General features: G+C 39.8%; 1 protein-coding gene across 1 annotated transcript in view; it reads left to right on the forward strand.

Moving 5' to 3' along the window:
* The window catches only part of SH3GL2 (SH3 domain containing GRB2 like 2, endophilin A1), a 214674-nt gene that overhangs the window by 157868 nt on the left and 39982 nt on the right, over nucleotides 1-16824 (forward strand). The window contains exons 2-3 of the mRNA XM_043567155.1: nucleotides 803-871; nucleotides 10264-10336. Coding sequence (XP_043423090.1) covers nucleotides 803-871; nucleotides 10264-10336 — 142 coding nt within the window. The remainder of the gene's footprint in view (nucleotides 1-802; nucleotides 872-10263; nucleotides 10337-16824) is intronic.

Here is a 16824-nt window from a genome sequence, read left to right on the forward strand (position 1 = left end):
TTTAATATTCCTGCCTTTGATGAAACTAAGGTATTTTTCTTGTGATCCATTCATAAATTTTTATTAGATTTAATTTAAATCTGTATTTCAGAACAAAATAGGATATTTAACTTTTTAATAAACATGAATTCTACATACGGAAAATAACCATTTGAATGCATAAATTAGTGAATATAAAATGTATAATAACGGGAATTGATTGGGTAGCAAAGAAATACCCTTAACTTCTTTCTGTATGGTTTATCTCATGTTTATAAGGATATAGACAGCTACAGGAAGCTTTGTAAGATTTGTATTCAAGCCCTTTCATCTGAAGATCAGCTGGGCTGATTTTTTTTTTCTTACCAGTTTGATAGATGCTTGTGATTATCTGTTCAATAGCCCATGGAGAAATAGATGGAAGAAGTAGCAATTTTCTACCTAGGTAGCATTTTAGATCCATTATCAGAGGGAAATGATAATTGTATGATGCTGTTGTCCCTCAGAACTTTCAAAAGGCAAATGTTAGTGATTAGGTAGTTATATAATGATGTATATAATAAAGAACACTGGGGTTGAAAGCAGAAGAAATAAGTTCAAATTCTTGTTTCAATACCTACTGGGTGCCTGGTCTTTGGCAAATTGTTTAAACCTTCTGAGCCACAGTTTCCTCCTATGAAAATAGGACTGTCCCCCATGTCAGAGAATGGCTGTAGGAAAAATAATATTAGATGATGTTTGTGAAAGTGCTTGAAACTGTTAACACACATTTTGAAAAGAAACTTTATTTATAATAATTCTCCTTTTTGCTTGTTTTCTTTAGAAAGTGAGTGAGAAGGTTGGAGGAGCTGAAGGAACCAAGCTGGACGATGACTTCAAAGAGATGGAGCGGGTAAGTCTTGACCCTTAGAGCTCCCTTTAACATAAAATTGTCTAGCATACTGAGAGGGAAGGGCTCTTCTCTGGTACCTGAAAATGCATCTTGTTATTGTAAAATATACTCTCCTTTTAGTGTATATTTTAAAACAAAAGACACAAAGTATTCTCTCTTCCCTTTGTACTGAGAACAAAGCTTCAGCAAAGGTGAAATGTCATAATGTACTTTCCTGGTGGATTTTATCATTAATTTTCCAAATAGGACAACATGAAGTTGTGCTTGAATGGGGGGTGGAGTGTGAAAAAAATAGGGGAAGGTGGAAAATGGTGTCCTGAGTGTCTGGGAGAGTTTGAGTCACTGCCTGGCCTTGGTGGACCTCTGGGCAGGGCCATGTGGTGGCAGCAGGTGTGGTGGACAGTACACATGAAGGGACCTGTGGGCTTGGCCATGGTGCCCTTGAACTGCTTGACCCACAAGTCAGTTTATTGCTCTGAGTCTTATTTTTGTGTAAATGTAAAATGAGAATACTAATCCCTAGTTGGGGGACTTGTGTTAAGGATGAAAAATAAGGTAAATCATTTAGCGTTCTGCCTAAAAGATAGCTGATTCTCAGCAGGTGAGGGTGGAGGTGGCAAACAGAATAGCCCATTTTTGATTTCTCTTGTAACATCGCCGTATTTTCTCTTTGAGACGGTTCATAGCAAGTGATAATCTAGGCTTATGATGAAGAGTGTGTGTTGCGTGTTGCAAAGAATTGTTTCTGGTGTTCAACTGATGGGTAAAGGATCTGGCAATACAAACCCTGGACTTGGACAGAGAGGATGTCAAAAGCCTATAGTACCTGGAAAACTGCATTTTTACTTAGGTCACATCAGTTCCAGTAGGCTGCCTCAGTTTTGCCATTTGTGGTCTTTGTGTGAAGAGCCAAACGAAGAAAGTTGCTTAGGTGCTTTGTGCTTTGTCTTTTTCAGTTCTTTCTTTTGAGTTCATTGATGAATTCAGCAAATTCTTATTTTGTGCTTCTATGAGCCAAGCATGTAGGATACAGCAGTGAACAGAATGAGCACGAATTATTAGAAATTAATGTTTCTGTAAAAGAAACAGCAAGTAAGAGAGAACAGGACCCATTTGAGTTCCTGGAAAAAAAAAAGAGTTGCCAAGGGAGAGGGGTCTTATGAGATGAGATTGTGTAGTGTTAATGTAACTGATCATTCTGGCCGAGTTCTTGAGACAGATCTCACTGATAGCACAGGTACCCACTAGAAAGGAGATTTAATACAAGAGTCGTGAGGCCCAACCAGAAGTCTGGGAGTCCAGCCTCTTACACCTAATACCTGATAGCTATTTGCCCCCACTGGGGCAATTAAAATCTGCATTGATCCTTATTTCTCATCTCTGGACAGTTCTCAGCACTGCCCGATGAACCAAAGCTAGAACTCTCTGGTGTTCATAGTTCTGGAAATGGTATTCTACCCCTTTGTTTTCTACAGCATCTGAGAACAGATACTGATACATTTGCCTAGAATGACTGGATTCCTCTATTCCCTGTAAGATTGGGGTTCCTCACACCTCATAAGAAGCTGCCCTGTGGGTCTGTTAATTTGCACCAGCTTCTGTCTCCAGCCATTATTTCTTAATCTCCCCTTCCTTATCCTTTGATTCGTCCCTCTCCCCTCAGGAGAGAATTTATAACATCCTCCCTGGTGCCATGTTGTTAATGACAGATTAGTCAGGCATTGAGGAATTCAGAACCAAGGAGTCAGAATTTGAGTTGAGCTTTCAGCGTCTGCCAGGACTAAAGATAATAAGCTAGGTAGCTCATTGACTAAGCTAAGACAAACTTTCCATTTTTTAAATGGAACTAAAAAGAACAGGGAATTTAGAAAATAGAGTAGAATTTATCACTGAGCAACTAATTAAGCCTTTGAATACATGCCCATCTTGCAAACTAATTGAAATGAAAGAAGATCTTGTAAGTATTTTCCTTCAGGCAAAGACTCAAAGGCATCTGTGGGCTCAAAGGTAAGGTTTATTTCTCCTATTTCCTAGAAAATAATTAGTTTCTGAAGCTTTTGTCTCAAAAAAGATATTCCTGGTGGGGGGGATAAACTTTTGCTGATTATTTGAGGAACCCACCTTTGGTTTTATATTTGGGTTTATCTCTAAGTAAATTGAGAGATTTACATTTCAGAGCAGTGTGGAAGTTAATTTCATTTTGCTACACATATTTGTTTGTTTTACCTATGGCACTGTGCACATTTTACACTCTACCTATGCTCAATTTGCATTAAAGGTAAAGATTTCTGTGATAACTGGAAAGCACATGCCTTGGATTTGGAATCTCAAATCTTTTCTCTCCTGTTAATTTATTAATGACTCACAAAAATATTTTAGCTCGGCGTTCCCAAGCCTGCAGAAGAATCACCTGTCCACAGTCAGTTTTCTGATCATCAGGCATTTTGGGTACAGAGACCTTTGTTAAGATGCATTCTCAGAGGTGCAATTAGGCAACAAAATGAAATAAATTAGAGGTTTGCATCAAGCAGCACTAGTTGGAAAGAGAAGTGGATATTCCTAGATGTTGTTTCTCTAATCAGCCACCCCAGCCACTCTCCTGCCAAGATGCAGTAAAATCACACTCGGGTCTCTTAGCACTCACGGCTCCCAGAGCTGATTGGGTGGAACCCTGCAACTCTGTTGTCTCTGCAGGACTGCTGCCTATAACCACTTCTTTCCTCCCCTTAAATACCTTGCCTAGAATTGTTTATGTTTTAGTTTTAAATGGTGTCTGTTGCTTACAAGATCTGTTAAATACAGACTAAAGTTCTTACTGTGGTATAGACATCTTGTAGATATGTTTATTGAGAAGCTGCAGATTTTTTGTCAAGAGGAAGTTCTAGAATTTGAGGATCTGTAATTCCTTCTTAAATCTCCATCTGTTGCTGCAGTGATACTGTGGTTTCGTAGGTGTGTGTGTGTGTGCGTGTGTGTGGTTATATTCATTAATTCATATGGTATATCCGTAAATGCGTCCTCCTTGTACAAAGTGTTGTGGTGGGCATCAGGAATACAAAGATGATTAAGGCACAGTTCTTGGCATCAAGGGACTTCTAGTTTTGATGGAAGAAATGTGGCTTACAGGACATGGTGCTTGGCACCCTGTGGAGATTCCCATGGAAGACCTAGCTCAGGTTGGTTAGATTGGTGGAAGCTTCCTAGAGCAGAGGGTGCCTGAGCTAAATGCTACAATTTTCTCTTGCCCTGCATATAGGAGGAGCGTAGTGTCCCTTTTCGCAGCATGAAAAGTATCTTGGGAAATCTCTTTTCTTGAAACCAGAAGAGGTCATATGGTTGGAAATGTGGTTGTATACCACTTCAGTGAGAATGGAATTCTTAAGGGCTGCCTCCAATTTTAAGACAAGCAGGATGTTGGAGAAGAATGGGAAGAAAGCCGTTCCATGTGAAAGTGTGAAAGAGTGGGTTGTTGACAGAGTGGGATGTGGGGAAAAGTCAGAAATGAATGTCCATGGTCATCATCTTCATACACTTAATTAGTCATTGGATGGAGGGGGGTTGTTACAGCTTTCTATCCAACTCCATGTGGTAGAAATAGAATTAATGAGTAGGAACTGTGAAGAGATAGAGTCAGGCTCAATGTATGAAAGAACTTCTGGTTCTCAGAGCTGCTTAAAAAAAGGAAGCCATGGCTATAACTGAATTCCCCGTCATTGTCCATGTTTAAGCAGAGGCTAAAATCACCTTGTGAAGTGGTGTGAAGCACACTAGTCATCATCTCTTGAGTATTGTGGCAAGTAATTTGGAACTAATAACGTCACATTTAAATAATACCACTGGATTGAACTCTGGCGATTTATCTCAAATGAAGAAGGAAGGAGTAGAGTCTGGGCCGGCACACTCAGAGTAAAACATATGTGAGCACACCCTTTGGAGTCTGTCATGACTATGAATGTCTTTTTCATGGACGTGGTGGTAAAACAGAAGGTAACTGTACTAAGACCCTCACTCACTGGTATACTTGTAAGATGGGTAAGAGCCCCAGACAAGATGAGCTCTAAAAACAGCTTTCTGGTGATCCTGAAATTCAGGGAAGTCAAGGTTCTTCTCAGCTGTGTGTTTACAATATACTTCCATGCTGATACTCATTAAAGGTAATGCCTGTGAAGATTAGCAAAAAAATACGTTGGGGAAATCTCAGCCTAATGCCTTGTTTATTTTTGTTTTTCAACACACTATTAATCAGGCTTTCCAAATACCAGATAACTGCTAGAAAGCAGAGCAATTTGGGAACAGGTACATTAATTCTTCTGAGCCAGTAGGGAACTATTAAAACATCCTTATTGGGCCAGCCTGTATCTTACTGCCAGACAAACTTTCCCAGGGTACTGATTCCATTATGTCTCTGTGACTTGCTTAATTAGGTGTCTCATTCAGGGTTCTCATTAAGTGGGTACGTGTGCATTCTTAAAAGGTTCATTTTCTTAACTTCAGTGATAGAAAAATTAAGATTTTCAAAAGATTTAGTGTTCATATGGCATGTAACTGTGAGTTACCCCATGTCCGAGTGGATGCTTAATTCATCTGTTTATTATTGATCACCAAACCTGCACACTGTCCTGCTCCGTTTTAAGATCTTTTAATTTTTTTTCTTAAACTCTGCTCCTGCCTCCCTGTGACAGCATCTGGGATGATGGAGTATCTGACAGTATAAAGTCATATCTTTAATTCTTTTTTTGCCCCACAAAGAATGCTGTATAGTTCATGTATGTTGCCAGCTAAGTTCAGGATGCAATGTCTACTTTTTCTCTAGTGGAAAAGGTAATACTCAGATGCCTCAGAACAAAATCATATTCTAGTCAATGTGGTGCCTTTTGGTTCTGTTGTGTCTTACCTCTAGAGGCTGGGGAAGCTGATGAAATGTTCAGCATCCATAGATTCACTGTGGCACACATTGGTGAAAATAGAACCTTAGCAAGGCATTGGCAGACTTCTTCTGTAAGCATATTAGGCTTTGTGGGTCAGAGAGCTTCTGTAGCCTCTGTTGAAACTTCTCATCTCCACTATTGAAGAGCAAAAGCAATTATTGATGGTGCCTAAAAGGAATGAGCATAGCTGTGTTCCAATCAAATTTATTTAAAGACACTGAAATTTGAATTTCATGTCATTATTATGTGCAATGAAATGGTAGTCTCCTTTTGAATTTTCCCAATCATTTAAAAATATAAAAACAGCTAGTGACCCAGATTTGGCCCACTGGCCATAGTTTGCCAACTCTTGCTTTTCTTGATGAAGAAAAACGTTATAGTGAGTACAGCAGGTTAAGAGAGCTATTTTTCTCCCTATCCAAAGTTGTAAATCACAAGACTAGATCGTGGAGGGAGAACCTTCTGATTCTAAAGTATGAGCGTTGCTAAAATCCTGGTATTGAGAAAATTCAGGAAAAATGACCAGAAGAATATATGTCTATGCTTTTACCTTCAGAAAAAAACTTACATTGAGTTTTTATGTCCTGAAAACATTCCTATTTTTATACATATTTACAGTTTCACCTCTAAACAGCCTTCCCTAATGACTCCCTACCACCATCCAGACAAAGTTAAAGAAATGCTCAGGAGCTCATAGGAATTGAAGTTGTAATTTAGGATGCATCAAAACTTTTTTTCAGGTAATCGAAATATTTGGGGGTTGAGGAAATCTTTAACTGTATAAGTTCAGAACTAAACTGTTGTCCTCAAATGGGAATGAGCCCTTGAAAGGTATGACAAATTATTTAAGTGGAAATCTTAGTACATATTAATTATATCGGGCCTATTAGTAAGAGAATATGTGCTTGGACAAATCCAGTTTAAGTATATATATAGCTTCCTAGCAAGTACCTGATAAGTCATACTCAAGGTTCTCACAGAGTACTGACCCCTCAGCCTTTCTATGACCACCAAAACACAGCACAGTTTATCAGAAAGACTCTGAGACATTCTTAGCAATGACACAAATGGAAAGAAGCTAGAATTTGGTCAGCCTCCTACCTGCAGATGGCCATTAGTCTGTTTAGTTCCTCCGTCAGTCTTTCTTAGAAAATCTCTGACCCATGACCTTTGAACTACTTTTCTTCCCGTCATAGCTATAATGGGTCTGTGACCTCAGATAGTTTATTTCCGTTCTCCGAGTTCAGACTTGCACATTTAAAACATCAAGGCTTTGGATTAGATGCTCTTGTAGTCTCTGTTCTTTATCAAGTGACATCTGTCAGAGTAAAATCAAGAACAAGAGCTAGTGAATGAATTTGCTGATAAGCTGTTCTCTGAGATACTTCTTGTGAACGCTGTATATAAGTAAATATATTGGATGAAGTTGTTTTCAGAAGTGGATTTCAAGTGAATTTTGTTTTATGATCTGATCAAATGGGTTTGGCTAGAGCTTGTTTTATGGTGATATATAGCTTAGGTCACTAAAAGTGTTGAAGGAATCTGCCTCGTTGGGCAGAAAAAGTCTATAACGATCTCAGGGTGGTATGGACTCCTTCGTGGAAGTTTCCTGTCAAACCACAGGGAACACTGGATAGTTTTTATTCCTACTTCCCTTTGAAGATTGATTTCCACACTGGGAACCAAACTTAATACTCGAATATTGACATCGCTGTTCTGTGTCTCCCCTGAGACTACTGGCATTTGCCAAGCTAGTGGCTCTATTAATAGAGCCTCAGTAGTTGAGCTGTGTATTTAAAGAGCCCAGAAGGGAAAGGGGGTTCCATACCCCAAATCAGAACCATTTTTCACACCTTCCTTGCTGACCACTCTGTGGACCACTCCAAATATGCACTTCTGGTATCCAGCCTCTGTAGAGAAGCCTGTGTAACTCAGGGCTTGTAGCCAAACAGCTCAGTGTCAGAGAGCCTCCCTTTTGCAGATGCCCAGGGTAGAATAGTTCTTGTGAATGAAGTTTCCACAGACTTTGACGACTTTAAAAAAAACAACAACACCAAAAAACCCCCCAGAAGATGGGATGGCAGGTGTTTCCCTCCTGCTCCTGTGTTGTTGGCCACTACTAGATAGATCCCCAGCCCCATCTGGGGGATGTTATAAAGAGGCTTGCAGCTCTGACTTGTGCTCTTCCTTCATTTGGGAGATGTTTCTGTTCCTTGTCCTTCTATGGGGAGCTTATTCTTGCAAAAAGTTACAGTGTGGTACTTAAGAACACTATCTCTAGAGCCATAGTTGGGTAAGTTTGTTAACCTCTCTGTATCTATTTCACAGGGTTTCTTACAATTAAACTGTAAAGGTATTTAAAATTCTTAGAATGATTTCTGACAAGTAGAAAACACTTTATGATGATGCTGGGCATAATTATGATTGAGGGCAGATATGGGGGAAAGTTAGAAGTGGTTAGCATCCTAGTAGCAGATGACTTCAGAATATCAAATGGTCAGTTCCTCTGGTTCACTCTCTTAGACACCTTGAACTTTAGAATTGTTTCCTCCCATCATAGCCACACAGGATCTTTGGATACACATTTGACATCCAATTCCCTTATCCCTATCATGTAGTTTTTAGGAGATCTGCGTTTTCCTCCTGTCATGAATGTAACCTGGACTTTTAGCATGTTTGTTGTGCACACAACCCTTAATTCACTTCCATGACATTGAGTACATAGTGGTTGATTGGTATCCTGCTAATACTGCCAGTACTTCCACATTTGGCCATGAAAGTCCTGTACTGCACAACTCCAGGGAACCCCTGCCCGCTATAGTACTAAACACTACTTGGTACATGGTCAAACTTAAGGCATATTCCTAACTCAAGTCAACCAGAAGGACATGGTACATGTCCTATGAGACAGGCATCTCTTAAATAGGAGTGCTTCTTGAGGTAATTTTATCCCATGATAACCCCACAAGAAAAGTGTTCTCCTCTGTGAATTACAATAATAGGAAACTCCTTACACACACAACAATATGACTGCCATAGAATAGGAAATTATTAAGTATTGAAAAACCAAACTGAAAGATAAAATCTTCTGATGGTTTATGGTTTGGTTTCTGATTATGAAAGATACTTAACCCATCCATAAAAGGCTGATTTTATATGTAGGTGTATAGTATGTTACTCAAAAATTTCTTGGAATTGAGAGAGGAGCTCTTGAACTCCAGTTAAAACATAACAGTAAAATCCCCTTGGGCTTAATTGATATCTGCAATTCTACCATCAAAAATTTCTTTCACTCCTATCTATATCATTTATCCCACACACGTACCTTGGATAGGAGGGTGCATTTGTTTTTGTCAGTAATGTACTCTGTAGAGTGAGTGAGTGACCACCCATGTTGATAAGGAAAGCATTTTATGGGGAAATGTGGAGTGGATCCACACAGACTTTTCATGTAGGGAGGAGGGCCCAACAGAGAGAGGACATGCTGACCTGCTGAATGCAAATGCTGACCATTCAAAATTTTGCAGATATAGACTGTAGGATTGGGATTTTTATTTGGAATGAACCAAAAATTCAAGGATTGATTAGAAGTGTTTGCTCAAAATTTTTATATACTTAGGATATCCTCAGTAGTTAAATAAAAATGTTCTATTGCATACTTGAATAAACAGAGTTGATACTGCATTTTTCTTTCTTTCAGCCCCCAAACCTGTCACCATGTCTGGCCTACTGTAGACATCCCATAAATGCCTCTGGAACAAAATATGATTCATGATCTCCACCTTTTCTTTTTCTCTTTCTTTCTTTCTTTTTTTTTTTTTTACCTTTTTAACTTTTATTTACATTTATTTTATGCTGAATTGATTATTGGGCCATATGTGTTTGTTTTTTTTCCCTGAGATATGTGTGTGTGTGTGTGTGTGTGTGTGTGTGTGTGTGTGTGTGTACACACACCTGTGCGCATGCAACGTCCTCTTCTGGTTTAGGAATAGTTTGCTCTTTTTAGTAAGAATTATCTCACTGCAGCAGAGTGAGCTCATGTAGGGGTTAATCTGACTAAGAGCTCTATAAAGTGAATATAAAGATTTTAACCTCTTGATTTGCATGATTTTTGGGGGGTTTCTGGGTCAAGTTAAGAGTAGACCATTTTCAGAGACGACCTCAGGCCACTTAGGGGAAGAGGAAGCCATCTCCACCTTATTTTGCCAGAAGATAGTGAAGTATATTTTGAAATAAATTTTAGGAAATTCCAGGTTCCTCTTTCAATAAACAGGGTTTCCACATCTTGATGGAGCTGAGCTGAATGCAAAGCCGTTCTTCCTACTGTAGCATCTCTAGCCCCTCACTGTCCACTGTAGGACTGGTTCTGTTGCTGCACCAGTGGTTGTAGATCTACTCAAGCAAGAGCTAAGGTGCTAAAGTGAATAATTCTTGTGACTTAGAATATTTATTTTCTTATTTCAGAAAGTGGATGTCACCAGCAGGGCTGTGATGGAAATAATGACTAAAACAATTGAATACCTTCAACCCAATCCAGGTAAGGGACCACTTAATATATTCAGGGTATCCCTCCAGGTAACTTGTAGTTTCTCTTTAATAGACATTTAAGTTTGGTGTGCTTCTACTTTCTCAGCCCACCTTTCTGGAGGTTCAGTGACTTGGTATATGGCACTTTGAGGAGGGAGGACTTTTTAAGGCTCACACTGAGGTAACTGAAGGAGTCTGTCATATTTTATCTGACTCTAGGATATTTAGCAAATGGTATAGCATGGACAGCTTGGAAGCCACATCATGTCAGGGTAGCCACAAGCTGTTAGTAACCAGACTTTAATTTGCAAGGGATGGTAAGAAAAAAACGGGATAATTTTAAGATATGGCATAGCTCTTCCTATAAGGTGTGAAAGAGTAAAAATTTTTTGTGAAATACAGAGGGTTTCTTTCATACAGCATCACTAAAGTTTTTGGAGGGTTGTTCCTAATTCCAGTTCTTCTCCCAGTACATTGCAGGTCAGCATTTGTTTCTGCTAACTTGTTACACTCTCAGAGAAGGAAGTTTTAATAGAGACAATGGATCTACCCCTTAAAAAGAGAACCAGGCAGAACTGGGCAGTGTCTATAGGCACAAGGTATAACAAAGCAAAACAGCCACTGTCATCGACCTCCTCACTACTCTTCCTGACATCAGTTCCTAACTTAGAACTGATAGAAGCTTGAAGCAAGGCTGGATGTATTTATGTGAAAAGTATGAATATTTAGAAGACTGCTGCTTTCTTTTGGGACTAGTTTCTTTGGGAATTTCAGGCTGGGAGACCGGTGTATTTAGTGGTCCTAGGGAAGATGGTCTAGATACTGTGTCAGCCCTAGTGTGTTTGGATACAGAGCATTGGTGGGCAAGAGATGAAAAAAGGAGGTGTGGGGTAAGAGTGGGCAAGTGCAATAGTAAGTGCTGACCATCTCTACTGCCTCCTGCTGCTGACTGAGCTCTCATTCAACCTTTATTTACCTGTGACAGCACAGCTGCTGTTTCAAAAGATGAACACATTCTTGATTTTTTTCCTTCTTAAAATACATCAGAGATGGGAATATGTACGAAAGGAAAATACAGAAGGAAATACAGTATCCTGTAGGATCGAGGAATTTAACTGATTGCGAACCAAATGGTTAGCAAATAAGGCAAAGAATAGCAAAAAATGAAGTTTCTAAGTTTTACCAGAGCCTTCTTTATGACCATTATATTCTGCAGAGATGCAAGGATCTCTCAGATGTTCATTTATGCCATAGTATTCCTATCACAACTGTGACAGGTCAAGATCTGAAGAGAGCTAGCTGCTCCACCTGCCTCACCATAAGGGATCAGTGCATAAGGGCAAGAAGTTTGTGTCTTCATCTTGGCACAGAACTTTTGAAGTACTCTGATCTCCTGGGATTTACACATGACTTGTGCTGGTAACTCAGTGTGGGGCTAAGATAATGATAGGGTAAGGGAGGGAGAATATACTGTTTATTGAGCATTAATGCATTTATAAGACAGTGCTAATTATTTACACTGTGTCAACTCTACAAGTAACATTTTTTTTCTGATTGTAAAAATAAAGCACAGGTGAACAATTCATAGTTATGGAAAAGAGACTAAAAATCCATTGTAACATAAATCTGTAAGTGTAAGCCCATCAGTGTTCCTGAGTATAATGGAACTCTGTTGTAGGTGGGTACAGTGTGTTGAATGGTATGCCCCCTCAAAATTCAAGGCCACCCAGGGGCGCCTGGGTGGCGCAGTCGGTTAAGCGTCCGACTTCAGCCAGGTCACGATCTCGCGGTCCGGGAGTTCGAGCCCCGCGTCAGGCTCTGGGCTGATGGCTCGGAGCCTGGAGCCTGTTTCCGATTCTGTGTCTCCCTCTCTCTCTGCCCCTCCCCCGTTCATACTCTGTCTCGCTCTGTCCCCAAAATAAATAAACGTTGAAAAAAAAAAATTAAAAAAAAAAAAAATTCAAGGCCACCCAGAATCTCAGAATATAAGCCTGTTTGAAAATAGGGTCTTTTCATATGTTACTTAGTGATCTTTAGATGAACTCATTCTGGAGTCAGAGTGGGCCCTACATAAAATGACTCGTGTCTTTATAAGAAGAGAAAACACAGAGACATGGGAAAGAAAGCCAATGTGAAGTGGAGGCCGAGATTGGAGTGGTGTGGCCACAAACCAAGGAATTCCAGGAGCCACCAGAAGGTGGAAGAGGCAAGGAAAGGATTCTCCCAGAGAGCCTGGGAGGTGTTCTGCAGACACCTTGATTTCAGGCTTCTGGCCTCTTGAACCGTGAGAGAGTCAATTTCAGTGTGTTGACTCACACAGTGTGTGGCAAGTTGTTATGCTAGCCCTAGAAAACTAATACAGTAGGCTAGCCTTATTTTCTGCAGGAAAAAACAAGGGCCCAAGAATTTAAGAAACTTTCCCAAAGTCGCACACTTAGAAGAGGATGGAGGCAGAATTGGAACCCAGGTCAGAGTGAGTACAATAGAAATTCAGAAAGGAGACAAATTATGGGATTGAGACTCATTTTAATAAAAAAGATTACAGGAGGAAGTAATGGGAAAGATAAGGATTTTTAAAAATGACACTTTTAGTCAAATGTTGAATGTGCTGATTAACTGTCAACATGTTTTATGGCCATTTGAAATTTGAATAGACATTTGGCACCAAGAAGAACAATGAAGGCCATCACCGGAAAAATCCCAGTTTGGTTTTAGAAAAGGAGTTATTGGGATGCCTGGGTGGCTCAGTCAGATAAGCATCCAACTCTTGATTTCTGCTCAGGTCATGAGCTCATGGTTCAGGAGTTTAAGCCTCTCTTCAGGCTCTGTGCTGCCAGTGTGGAACCTGCTTGGGATTCTATGCCCCCCCCCCCCCCCGGCTCTAACCCCACTAACTTGTGTGCTTGCTCGCTCGCTCTCTCTCTCAAAAATAAACTTAAAAAAAAAAAGCAGTTATATATGGGCAGGCCACAGAAGTGTCACCCAGAGGAGTTGAGAACAAAACACAATTTCATATAGTTATTCTATAGAATTTAGACAATCAGTATTGTTCTATGATAGATAGGATTTACTTCTTCCCTGAATCTCTCACCCTAAGAGCAGACACTTGGCTGAAGCACTTTTGAAAAGTACATTAGTTCGCTATTCAAGTGTCCTTGACAAAGGTATGTAGTAGTCTAGCAAACACGCAGGCACCCAGTCAATAGGTACAGAAGAGCAGAGAGAATATTCTCAACTCATATAGTTTGGTAAATACTTAGACCACTCAGCCTTTCAATGATGCTAGGAGCTGGGTCAACCAATATGTATCACTAGAGGCTGCTCCTGAATAAGCAAGATCGAGCTTGGGTCAGGGCAGAGACTGATGACAACCAACAGATTTACATGGACAGGCTGGCAGATTCAGTGGAAATTCATGCTTTGAAGGTACTTTGAGAATATCTTCCATCAGATTAATATTCTGAGATATGTTCTGGCTTTCAGATCTTGTAGGTTGTGGAGCATACACATCTTTAATATTTGTAAAACCCAGTTCGTATTGAAATGATGACCAAAGAGAGTTTGATTAATTTTCATGAATCTATTAATTTGCTCTATACTGTGTTTGCCCATATCCACTCTTACCCATTTCTGGAGTGAGATTTTTAAAAGGTACTTGCGATCACATAATTATTTTGCATAAAACCCTTCAATGGATTTTCATTGCTTTTAGGACTAAGTTTAAAATTTCTAACTTGACTTAAAGGTCCCTCCCTGCATGGTCAGTTGGCCCTTTCCCCTCCACCTTGCAGGTAAATAGTACCCTCAGATCCAGGATAAAGGTCATTTAAAAGCCTTCCTTGACCCCTGGACTAGTTAGGTTCCCTTGTCAACTTCCCTGTCACGATTCCAGCTGCTTTTCCCTGGTGGCATGCCATGCCATACTTACTATAGAGGTGTGTGATGTGTGTACTTTTGTTTGTCTTCCTCTGTAAGGGCAGGACTGTGCCTGTCTTATCTCCACATCCCCAGCCCCCAGCTCAGTTCCAGACAGCAGTGGCACTAGGGTATTTGAACAAATAAATTATGAAACACAGTTGACAATCATTGGCTAATGTGATAAAACTGCTGTAATATAAAGAGAAGGAAAAGCTCTTCCTTTTCCCTCAACCATCGGCTCTACCTGTGTTGCTAACACTTAGCAGATGCATTTATTTTTATGCAAAGGCCAACTTTTGATGCATTAGGGGTAGAAACAGGACCAAGATTGGGCCCCTGCCCTCTGATACTTCACAGCCTAATAGCATAAGATACATACACCCTGAGGAGAGCAGTCTAGAGGGCTTCATAGATAATTCCTTCTGGAAATCCCAGCTAACTGATGCAGTTAGGAAGGGTGAAAGGGGTCATAGGTCTGCAGGTCTTCCTGCAGTGTTTTACCATGGATTGTGAAATATTCTGAAAGGAACAGCGTAAACCAATACAAATTTGCGAGGCTGCTTAGGTAAGAAATAATTCGAACATGAAAAGTACTGCAGCAGTTGTGAGCCCTTATATTCTTATGGCATCTAAGAGCAAAATCATTGGAGAATACAGATCAGTTTTCCTATATGAGTAGTCTAATGCCTTGTGGAGAAAAAAGTACTAAATCAGCATTGTCAAAAAGAAATAAGATGCAAGCCACATGTGCAATTCTGAATTTTCTAGTAGCCACGTTAAATAACCCAACATACCCAAAATTTACCAAATATTTAAACTATTGACAAATTTTATATTTTTTTGTTCTTGTGCTAAGTTTTGAAATTCGGTGTATATTTCATATGTACAACACATCTCAGTTTGGACCAGTTACATTTCAAATGATCAATAGCCTCATGTGGCCAGTGGTTCCCATAATGGACAGCTCTAGATAATTTACCATTCAAGCTATTTATTCTGTTTTGATGTATGTTTGATATTTAGCTCCTTGGCTTATGTACATTGGTGGTTATGTTTTTAATAAGAGAAATGGACTCTGGATTTTAGACCAGGATATCTTTAATTTTTTTTAACCTTCTGCAAATGTGTTACATGGCACTATACTGCAGATCTTCCCCTGAAATAGAATGAGAGACACGGCCAGATTTGGCTGTGTTTCCTTCCCAGCCTTAGCTTAGTGATGGTGACAGAGGCTTTTTCAGTTTGCACTAAGAAGTTGTTCTGACCCTGAGAAGTTGCATAATCCTATGCAAACTTCCAAGATGCATAGATAAAAAGCAGTTTGAACATGAAGAACACTGTGCACAGTCAAGGTTTGGTTCTCTACAGAAATGCGCTTCCCTTGAAGGCCTACATGGTTTAGCTTTCTCCAGCATGCCTCACATTGGGGTGTTAAATTGGGGTCATTTGGTGTCTATTCAGAGTTTTTTAGAAATAATTTTAAATCTCATTTGAGGAATATTGCCTGTGGAAGTAAAAGTTAGCTATATTAATTTTAAATATCTCATTAATTCCTGGAAAGATATTACACCAAGACTGTTATACTTCTTTCCCACAGGCTCCTTCCAAAGATGAAAACACACTGATCATAAGATATTTGGTGACAGTGGGACTGAAAATCAATACATATATTGTTTGACATCTATGTATTCAAATTTGTGGCTCCACAACATACTGAAATTGCTGTGCTTCTTGGAGGGCAGGTCCTGAGTTGTATTCATCTTGTTTTGCAGGGCTCTTAGCATTGTGCCTGGTTCATTGTTTGCCCTCAATATGCCTTCTGATTAGACGCACAAATAAATGTATCTATTTTTATCTTAAAGAATGGGGATAATACGTACTGAGCCTGGTAACCAGAGCATTTCCTTTTCTAGGTCCTGACACTGAAAAGTAATGGAAATGCATAAAGGACAGATTACAAAAGTAATTGTGAGGAAAATATTGCCAAACTTGAAAGGAGTAGGATCTTTCAAGGGTGGAAAACAAGCTGGGTGATATGTGGTATAATTCATACACTGTTTGTACTGAAAAGGCTAGAGGGTTTTCCTAGTTTCGCTGCATCTTTGGGAAAAATAATGAAAATTAATAGGTTCCTAATATATTTGAGGCACCTTAAATAATTTTTAAGTCAGCTGGCACTGGTAGATGAATGATCTTCATTTTCTGTGTCTCTAAGGATTGCTAAAGCCAGACCTTATTTAAAATATACTTAATCATAACAGATTTAGGCATTTAAAATATGCATATATATAGAAAATTAAGCTAATGGAGTCTCAGTTTAATAGCCCTGAGCGTTTTGAGGCAAGCTGCGCGCCCTGCCTGTTGAGCATCCGCGGTGTTGAAGGCCTGCCGAGTTACCGGCGCCTCACCGTGGTTCTTCAGCCGCGGGCCCAATCTGAGCGAGGGTGCCTCTTAGGCAGACGCAGAGGTGAGGTGGGAACCCTGGCGTTCTGTGGAGAGTGACTTTTATTTTTCTGAGGAAATGTGAAGTGTGCCATTGCCATGCGCGAACCTATTATTTTACCACCAAGATGCCCTTGG

The sequence above is a fragment of the Prionailurus bengalensis genome, chromosome D4, assembly GCF_016509475.1.
Source record: "Prionailurus bengalensis isolate Pbe53 chromosome D4, Fcat_Pben_1.1_paternal_pri, whole genome shotgun sequence".
Taxonomy (NCBI): Eukaryota; Metazoa; Chordata; class Mammalia; order Carnivora; family Felidae; genus Prionailurus; species Prionailurus bengalensis.